General features: G+C 38.2%; 2 protein-coding genes across 2 annotated transcripts; both read right to left on the minus strand.

The window, feature by feature from the left end:
* Window positions 1–4,031: 4,031 nt before the first annotated feature.
* LOC140170818 (uncharacterized) lies at window positions 4,032–4,907 on the minus strand. Its single transcript, XM_072194036.1, has one exon. It carries the CDS (start codon window positions 4,905–4,907, stop codon window positions 4,032–4,034), a length of 876 nt encoding a protein of 291 aa, XP_072050137.1.
* Window positions 4,908–6,716: 1,809 nt separating this feature from the next.
* LOC140170819 (ileal sodium/bile acid cotransporter-like) lies at window positions 6,717–9,749 on the minus strand. The gene is made up of 3 exons (XM_072194037.1): window positions 9,661–9,749; window positions 9,060–9,264; window positions 6,717–7,229 (listed from the first exon to the last, which is right to left on the minus strand). Exons 1-3 carry the CDS (start codon window positions 9,747–9,749, stop codon window positions 6,783–6,785), a joined length of 741 nt encoding a protein of 246 aa, XP_072050138.1. The 3' UTR covers window positions 6,717–6,782.
* Window positions 9,750–10,902: the final 1,153 nt, after the last annotated feature.

Below are 10,902 nucleotides of genomic sequence, written 5' to 3' on the forward strand. Positions count from 1 at the left end.
TACCTATGAATACGACCTTCATGCCCATTTTACACTGTAACTCAGAATACAATTGAGGACATTTACGGCTCATTCTTCATGGTGTACGGTCACATATGTAGTAACTAAAAGGGTATGAGTTGCTCATGAATTTAATATGTTATTTTAATAATTGGTTATAAAAGGTAATAGAAAGTGCATTTTTCAAAAATTAAAATGCTTGTTACAGCATACGAAAAAAAACCCTGAAGACTTATGTTTTTCACCCTTATTTCCAAAAATTGGCCAAATATTAAAATTGACTTTTTTTGCCAGTTAGAACTTAGTAAAGGATTAGGATTTAGCTATGTTTCATTTAGCAAAACAGCATAATATTTTTAGTGCTGTATTTTTCTAGAATAGGGAGTAGACCATGGTAAGCCAGTGGAAATGTGTGGAAAACAAAAGGATTACCGTATTGTTTGTAATAAACGCCCCCCCTCTAATAAACGCCTCCCTCCAATTTTTCTGTGAAAAAATTGACAAAAATGCGAACATTTCCATGACATATCGTGTAGGTAAGCTTAAAACTTGCATCAGTCATGTCAGTCACGATCGCTAAATTGAATGGACAAAACCTATTATGACTCAACTCCCATCCATTTCATTGCCTAATTATGGTAGAATTTCACTAATTCCATGCACTTACAGGTGTAATTTTGTTGTATTCCCCACGAAAATATCATTTTCCGTGGGCGCCGCCATCATGTATAGTGTGAATCCCTCCTTTTAATAGGAGCACCATCGGGAAATTGAACACGATTTGTAAGCTTTTTTCACTGACAATTCACTTCCAATAAACGCCCCCCTTTTGGAAAAATGCAACGCCCCCGGGGCGTTTATTACAAACAATACGGTATGTGGACAAAATGGGCTATCCCATTTGAAATCCATACACCTATGGAAGACATGACCTTTATCTTCCACACAGGGAGTGTGAATTTCAAATGGGGTTACCTGAATGGATGACTCTTATTTAAAATCTACACCCCCTGTGTGGGAGATTAAGGTCATGTCTTCCATAAAGGGGTGTATGGATTTCCACTGGAATAGTCCAAATAATTCTTGGTTCGTGTACTGCCATCTTGAAAATTGTACGAAATGCTAATAAAATTGTGTGTATGTTGGTGATTTTGGGTGTAACTGGGGAAATTGCTTGGGAAATATTATTTGAAACACAAAGCTATTGATTGACTTATTGTGTGACAAATCAGACCCAGAACCTTCTACCATCCAAGTTACTCAAACACTAATGTCATGTGAGTGAAGTCTTCTCATGAGGTATGCAAAAATAGGGGTAGCCATTTTGATTCACTTTGTGTGACAACAATAAGAACCTTTTTCTGAATAGTGAACAGGTAAAAACGGAAATCTCGAAGTGTTCACCCTGTTGAGAGCTACTGCACAATGTCTACTAAGTGAGCCTTTCGCTGTTAATAATCCAAATCAGGCCTTCTCAACTAGTTTATTTGAAGTGCCAACAGGAAAATTTTAGTGATCATGAAGTGCCAACATGTTCAAGGTAGCTCATGCGCATAACGAGTAAGGTGCAGTGGTGAAGCTTTATTGGGGGTCCAGGGGACAGCACCCCTGGAAGCTCCTGGATTTTAAGGGTTTTTTTAAGGCCCATATTTGGTATTTTCACCCCTGTTTTGTTCAAGATGTATGTGAAAAAAATTATTAAAATTAGCGTGTGCCACTTTGTGCACCACTTTGACTTACTCCAAGTGCCACATGTGACGTGCATGCCACCAGCGGGGCCACCAGTTGAGAGGGCCTGATCCAAATCAATATGAAATAAATTATAGTAAAATTTTTATTGCAACCAATTATTATTTTGCCTAAAAATGAAGAGCTTATTTCCAAACCGTGTTAAGTCCACAACCACATGTGTCTCTTTTACATGTGTGATACAACCACAATTACTTTGACAAGTTTGACATTAGCAACAATGAGTTGTACCATCAACAAGCCATTATTTACTATAACAATGCTGCATAACAATATGCAGACTATTGTTCTCTTTTGGGAAACAAAGCCTCACACAGTATTGTTACTGTGCATCCATCCACAGTTTGCTTTATAATGGTGCATCCAACTGAAATTATAATACCCCCCATTGCGATATTGCACAGGTAAATCAGAAACATGGATTTGTGGACTTAACACGGTTTGGAAATAAGCTCTTCAAATGTCATAACACACAGACTCTTGTATGATTTATATTTGAGAGGGGTCCCATCTTTCATGAAATAGCTTTAAATGTTAAATTGTCAAATTAAATTACTCAGGGTACATCACACTATGCAGCACCTTTAAGCATGTGCATTTGTACACCAGTACTTTGAGCAAACGCTAGTCGACGCTGCGCCCAATGTAATACGCACTGCCACATCAGGGTGAAAAATGATACAGTCCATTTCTAGCACAACCGCGGGGTATCAGGGGGCAGTTGTCAGGGGGCATTGGGGCTGGGGGAAAAGATGAGATATTTCCCAGTGTGTATCATTTTTGCTGCCCAGTATAGGTACTATAGTATATGTGCTACCTAGCCATTTTTGAGATGGAGTGTAAAGTCTTTTAGCTGACCTATCAAAAAGAGTTCACTGGGACAATTGGTGCTATGAGCAGCGCCAGGACAGGGCACAAAACAAGCCCCAGTACCATGTGGTACAGTTTGCCCAGAACTGGGCAGATAGGTCTCTCCGCAATGGCCTCCTGTCCTAGGACCACTAAACCAGGCTAACAGGATATACACAAATGACCAATGATAGATAGCTATGTTGCGATCCTGATGTGGAATATGACCCAGCTCAGTATCCCCAGGATTTGACTATGCAGATGAACATGTATTTGCAAATGAACATGTAATTGCAAATGGTGGCCCATAATCAAGGTAAATTTTTATGTTAGGGAGCTGTAAACTCTCAGAAATTTAGTAGTTAAAATGCTGTATTTTTTTAGGGATAAAATCAAAACTCGACCAGCAGTTGACCGCAGGTTCCATCCGGTTCTGTCCAGTTTCCATTGTTTAGAACAATAGAAACCGGACGGAATTGGCAGCCAACCGCCGGTCAAGTTTTGATTTCATCCCTTATACCAAATTGTGTGTTTTTATTTAGATTCCTTAACTACTTTCCATCCTAAGAGTTTCATATAGTTTGGGTGAATAATTACGAAGTTCAGCACTTTCTTAATGCATTTCTGAGACTATAGCCATGTTAAACTTGCCAAAAGATGGGCAATTTTGGTAGATTTTTTGCCCAGAAGGTGGAGGTGGCCTGCCTGATAAAAGAACGTTGAGTGTGTACAATGGTGCTGATGAAGTAATTAGAAGAGATCAGATGCACAATGGAATATGCAAAGGCTGCCTTGTGTAATTGTGTTGTCAATATTGTTATTTTAATTAATGAGATACACATGTACACTTGTCATTGGTAGGTTAAAGGCCCATTCAGTGATTTGCTCATCCAGACGATCGTAAAAATCATCAAAATTCAGATTTTGGTACCTTTGTCATTGTCATAGATGTGCTAATATAGCTTGCTAATAGTTCAGCAGAAAGCTGTGTATGTAAGACAAAATTAGGCATTTACATGAATCTGTAATTTATACACTGACAGTATATAAATTAACTACTTACATTTGAATGGGGCTTCAACTTCATCAATACAGCTATTTTCTTCATTTTTCATTTAAAAAATACCAAATGACAATTTGAATGACCTTTCCTTCACTTTTAAGCAATTTATTAACAATTTTAATTTTTTACACTTTGCGCTGGGATCACTGCACTGAATGGGACTTTAAAATATGTTATTTATCACAAAGCCATAATGTACGATTTCCATCAAATCTTAATTTTATTCTTTACTCAAAATGCTGAAATACAATAGCATACCTGCCAACTGTCCCTATTACAATACAATACAATACAATACAACTGAAATTTATATAGCGCCTAAAACCAAACAATTGTACTAAGGCGCTGATAAACACTTAACCAAATAAAATTACAGTCCATAGGCAACATTAAACAAATGGCATTTCAAGAGTCTTTTGAAAATGAGAAGAGAGTTTGCATTTCTGATATGTTTCGGTAGCCGGTTCCATTGACGAGGTGCGTAGCATGTAAAAGCACGGTCTGCAAATGTTCGGTGGTGAGTTCTGGGTTCGAATAATAGTGGTGCAGAGGAGGAACGTAACGGCCTGCGGTCAGTCTGTATCTGGAGCATGCTTGAAAGATATTCAGGAGCCTGTTGGTGGAGAGATTTGTATGTAAGAACCATGATCTTAAAGTCAATTCTTTGCTTAACAGGCAACCAATGCAAGTTGATGAGATCGTCAGAGATGGGGTCGTATTTTCGCTTTCTGGTGATCAACCTAGCTGCAGTGCGTTGAATGTTCTGGAGTCTTTTGAGGAGATTGTTGTTGATACCTGCTAACAAACTGTTGCAGTAATCGAGTCTAGATGTGACTAAGGTGTGAACAGCTAATTTGGCGGAGTCTGTGGTTAACATTTTCCTCGCCCTACCAATATTAACAAGTTGGAAATTGGCGGACTTAGTAATACTTGCAACTTGAGCAGCCATTGTCAAACCCGGGTCAAACATAACTCCAAGGTTCTTCACTGGGTCAGATTTGACAGCTATATCAACACCTGCAATGTTAACATTCGGAAGATGGATCTTGGCCAGTTGGGATCTGTAACCAAGCATAATGACCTCGGTTTTATCAGCGTTCAACTTGAGATAATTCTCAGACATCCATATATTTATGTCATTCACACACTGCTCAAGTTTGGACACAGCAAGATTCACACCACTTGAAGATGTGGGGCAAACAGACACATAAACTTGGGTATCATCAGCGTAGATGTGAAGTTTCATCCCGTGTCTACGAATAATGTCACCAAGAGGAAGGATGTATTTCGAAAACAACAAGGCCCCAAGCACAGACCCCTGTCTCACTCCATACTGCAGATGTTGTGGAGCAGAGAACTTCCCGTTTATATGCACACATTGATTCCGATCCGAAAGATATGATGAAAACCAGTCCAAGATGGTAGCCTTTATTCCAAGATGATGTTGTAATCTGGCAAGTAACACAGCGTGATCGATAGTGTCAAATGCACTGCCCTATTTAATAGCGACTGTCCCTATTTTTACAGAAACAAATAGCATAAAAGAGAGCGATTTTACCATGTGTCCCTATTTTTGCAAAATACAGTAAGTTATAGGAAATTCAGGGATGTCCCTATTTTCAGATTTTTTCTCCCATTTGTCCCTATTTGTGAGGTTTAGGGTTGGCAGGTATGCAATAGTAGTAATAACTATCAGGAAAGGTTTCTGTCCATTTTAAGCTGAAACAACAAGGTAAAGCGGGAAAAAAACCCCCAACCTCTAGCTATTTTGATGGCCTAATGGGGGACTTAATGTCTGAATATGACATTATGTTAGGTTTGAAAAAAAACATCAAAACAATTTGATATTTTAATTTTATAATAGAAATATGTACTGAGAATGTACACCAAAAATATAATAATGCTAGTATCAATTATAATTTTAATAAAATAATACGCGGCAGGCATAGTGTATATTGCGTTTGTTCACTTGAACTCTTCATTTGCAAAGGATATTTTTTTGGGTGGGAATGTACCGAAACGGTCAATTCTGTACCACATGAATGTCATAATAGTATTTGTTTATAGCACTCACATAAGCACATTGTGTTTGTCAGATGTGTTCATGTAACAGATTAAATAATATCAGTCAGACAAATAATATCAAAAAAAAAAAAAAAAATTGTTCCTTGTAAATTGAGTTATATATTTCATAACTCACATACTTTTACTTGTTATTTATTATGATTAATAAAGTTTTATTAAAAAATCAATTTAATTGTTGATTTGAATTTTACTATACAAATATGGATGATATCATGATGCATAGATATATGTAGTGGTAAATGTAAATAGGAAGCAAAATTAAACTTGTACGCTACTTATAAGTACACTCACCAGACCAATTTCACCAGCTCAACCGGTATCGTCAGCGGATGACATTGCTCTGAAGATATGTTGTTAGTGTTGTTGGGATGCCTCCGATCCGATGACATCAGAGGTGTAGATGATGTTAAATAAGATGTTATGATGCCCCCTTGGTTCCCTGAACTGTGACAAATGGAACCCTGACCCTGTCTGGGACAACCTCCTGACCCTCAGGAGTCAACGAGGCACCACAAATCAGGCTTCTTAACGCTTGGACTTGACACAGTGCTGAGACCAACAAAGAAACAAGTCTGCTTCCTGTAGCAGCTGGAAGCGTGGCTAATGGTCATGCTTGCTAAGCCATAAGGCTTATAAGCCCAATTAGTCCTATATACCAGTGCTTATAATTCCACATCATAGATCACCTAGAAAGATAAATCAATATGGATCCACATTGGTAGGGCTATAGCCTGCTGGCTTTGGAAGCTGGAAGCATGACCACTAGCCAAGCTTCGAGAAATCGGACCAAAAAGTCTACTGTGGAATGTGTTTTTGTGTTCCCAACATAACAGGACACATTTCTTGGACAGTGCAAACTGTCGCCAGAATACGACAGGTGCGCCGAAGGAAACATACTCATTACTCATTACTTTCCAACCAGATGTAAACATTCTTGGATTGATGAAGCCGTTGAGTATGACACCGACTGATATGCCAAGGATTCCCAACACACTGCCAAGCTAAAGAACAAACAAATCCGCGTTTACTGGATTGATCAATTGTCAACAGTTTCTAATTCCTTTCCTTCAAGTGATCTGTCGTTTTCATGGTGTTCAACAGTAATTTTTGTAAACGAAGGCTCAGTTTTGAAATGCGTGACTATCCTATACAACAACACAACAATAACAGCATCAACAAATATGAAAATACCAAATAAAGATGGAAATATCATCAGATCTCCAAACTGTGGACTGTCAGAAAAAGATATCAATGTCAGGGAAAGGGCGACATTCTGACTGCCAGTCTCGAAAGCGATGGTGCGACATTTTGTATGCGATTGTTTGAGAATACGAGCCAGGACATAGCCAAAAGTAAATCCGAAGTAGGGTAGCATGATGGAAGCAAACCATACTTTCCAACCAGATGTAAAAATTCGTGGATTGATGAAGCCGTTGAGTATAACACCGACGGATATGCCAAGGATTCCCAACACACTGCCAAGCTAAAGAACAAACAAAATACACAACTTAGTATTATCAGCATTCTTAACTTATTATTGCTTAAAGGGGCATTTCGTGATCCACTTTTTTCACAAAAAAGTTGAGATTTTTATACCACTGGAAATCATTGGTTACATAATGTTTATGTACAAAAGAATTCATGCAGATTAGACCCTAATTCCTTTAGCAAAAATATCATCAAATGTGTATTTCGTTCTGGTTCACCAGAACGAAAGTACATCAGTGGCCTATAGAGCAATGTAATACACATAATCATGCATAACTCGCAAAATTCGGAATCAACTGACATTTTGGGAATAAGCTTTTTTCGTAAATATCTGAAAATTGTCATAAAAAGAGGATGCTAGGATCACGAAATACTCCTATAAACTTGTACAATGAAATCTAATTTAAGAGAAAGGCCATTGTTTCGAAGAAATTTTCTTCGTTAGTGTTGGAAACCTTTGTTATCTAATTTGGTCACAGTTTTTCATTTCATATTCTGTGAATGAAAGAACATGCCATCATCAATGAAGTAGGAAAATCCTTTTTTTCAGTTTCGTTAGGATTCCTTTTCTTGAGGATCCCTATATCTGGGGATTTACCCATAATGAAAATAGTTCCCCATTTGTTGTACCAGGCGGCTGACACTGAAAAATTTGCATGGAAAAATGACCCGTCTCCTCCGCAGCCAATTTGGTTCCGCTCCATCGAAATCAAGCTGGTCACGGAGGAGACTACCCTCCTTGTGTTTGTTCATTTGTGTATGGAGAGCCCTTTTTGGAGTCCGGAATGACTTAGGCTACGCTCTCAGCTAGAGTCCGACGCTGCATTGCACTAGAAATACCTTTTCTGTGAAATCGCTATAGAGCCAACCGGGAGCACGTATTCGTTTTGAAAATATAGCATTAAAATTAGTATCACCCTTGTGGCCCCGTGCAGTGGAAAACCTTAATTCTTTCATTAAAAGGAAATGAAAATTAAAAAACACGCATCTACTGTGCACCAATAAAATTGGCACAGCAATTTGTCTCAAATATGAATGAATTTTAAGAAACATACGGGGTATGATGAACATTGACCTGACGCCATGATAGTAGGATCTATTAGTCGTTTTATATACAATGTATATACCGTATTGTCATAATACCAATATTTGTCATTATATATAATGAGTAATATTTAGCAACGTAAATGTGCAGTGGCATATGCACAAACGAATACTGATCTTTATGATATTCAGGTTTTTTTTCTTCTCATATAACATGTCACATAGGAGGTCATACGTGTTGACCTTCATCTATTGTATTTGTTCATCTGTGTATGGAGAGGATTAGCGCCATTAAACGCCATTAAAACTCCATCAGTATTAGGGCGTAGTTCAGTGAACTCACCGGATTGTTATTCCAAGTACTTTGATAATACAGATAATATGTATTAGTGGGTCGAGGCGATTGCATTGAAAAACCTAATAAATTATTCATAACAGTTACGTAATCAATCGATAGTGCGGACACTTTTCATTTGCAAACCACCAAAATTCGTGATCTTTTAGCGTTGGAAAAGAAACCACGTGAATAGAGTGCCCTCTCAAGAATATCAACTCTCTGGTTGTACTTTCGTGTCATTATGGTCTTGTGAGTTGTGACATACACATTTGTTTTTAAACATTCCTATAGTTCGAAAAATATAGTAAGATGATCAAATCTATAATGATTTCGAGTAATGCTTTCCATCTTACATGTAGAAGCTTTAGCGATTTAAAGAAAGCGACATGATTATAGTCAAAACTTATTTAACAAAGAGTACATCAGGAGAATAGCCATAGTTACCTTCACAATATAAGGAGCCAATTTCTTGAGTTTATAACGTATAATCATTCCAAATATCACTGGTACAAGAATACTGAGCAAAGTAATGACGATTTGAGTATATGGGATCACAGAGTCTTCATCGGTCCACGAACGACTGTAGATGAAGAGATTTAAAGGCATCATTCCAAAGGCGCAGATCACTGATGCTGTTGTCATTACAACGCTGGAAATGAGCAAAACATAGTACATAATTAATACGAATAGATTAAAATAGATCCGAAAATTTAATTTAAAGATAATTCGGTACAGGATGTTAACAATAGTACCTTTACATTATCTATAGGATCAGAACCCAAACGACCACCGTCGCAATGTAGCAAGTATAATGTGCCGTAACTTTGGCAACAACTTTATTGTGTCATAATTATAACCATTTCAATACTTCATACTCCACCCCTACCATATGCCCATCTTACCTACGAATGGCACATTTTCAACAAATCATTCCAGAAGATTGCAATTTTCATTAACAAACTGCCATTATAATCGTGATTTGTCGAATACAAAACTTTGGCGATTCAAACATTTTTGCTTGACATATCCGATGAAAAGTATATACTCAGGACTTGAGATTCCACTGTCTGTGCTGACGGCTTGATCACAAGTGACTTGATCCACTGCTTTTCCCGCAAAACGTCTTGTTGACATTTCCTGGTAGTGACGATGTTTTTGTTTTGAGCAGTGGATCGTATACGTGATCGAGACGGTTGATTTCGCGAATTTGGATAGCTTCCCTTCTGGTGAATGTATTTGAGTCCTTTTCGAGAATTATTGCCCTTCCTATTTAATCAGAAGTGGCATCAAATCCCAAGTCAACCGTGATAGGTTTACAGGTAGAAAGGCACGCAGTACAGGTCATGCAGTTGAAGGGAAACACCCAAAACTGAAAGGGCCAGCAAATGGTACAACCCATTCTAGGGCCTCCATGGAAGTCCTCCTGAAATTAATGGTGACAAAAAAGAGATAATAACAGTCATACAGAATTTTTTTTTTGTGTTACGCTTGAAGAAGCTGACAGCGTGGACCTTCTATGTCTTACATTATCGTCCTGGAACCAAGTAGTCACCAAAATGACTACAAAGGCCTACCCAACGGCCTTTAAGCTATGGGACATAGATACACCAGTCGTAGATATTAAAGTGAGGCCATTTGACGGAATATACGAAGAAGCTAAAGCATCTTTGGTAGAGTGAAAGAGCTGTGGTGAGGAAAACTATCTCTAGATGAAGTGCTGATGTGATGCGAGCAAGAAGACATTGTGTTAGGGTTTTCCAATGACGCACTTGTCAAAGGGAAGAAACCTATCAATGGTTTATACTTTAACTAATGTTCCTATTTCCAAAACGGGAGATCATAGTTTAGGAAGCAATTATCGCGGGATCAGTTCCATCGTGGGATCAGTTCCATCGTAGACAACATAACAGCATGATTCTTTAGAATTAGACCGGGTGTACACAAAGACCTGAAAACAAATCAGAATGGATTTCGAGTTCGTAGAACGACTGTCGGGCACGTTCTTGCGCTACGTAGATTGAGGTTAAGGCACGCAAACTGCCCGTGATAATAACATTCATTGACTTCAAGAAAGCCTTTGACACCATCCATAGGGGCAAGATGCTGAAGATACTTCATTGAAGTTATTAGTAAAATGTATCAAAACACCAAAGCCAAAGTATTATCACAGATGGCGAGACAGAATTAATGGAAATCTTACCAGGGGTACTTCAGTGATGTGATTATCTTCGACTTTGGCCTGAGAATGAATATCGATTGATGCGAAGAGGCGCAGAGATTCCACCTG

The sequence above is a fragment of the Amphiura filiformis genome, chromosome 15, assembly GCF_039555335.1.
Source record: "Amphiura filiformis chromosome 15, Afil_fr2py, whole genome shotgun sequence".
NCBI lineage: Eukaryota > Metazoa > Echinodermata > Ophiuroidea > Amphilepidida > Amphiuridae > Amphiura > Amphiura filiformis.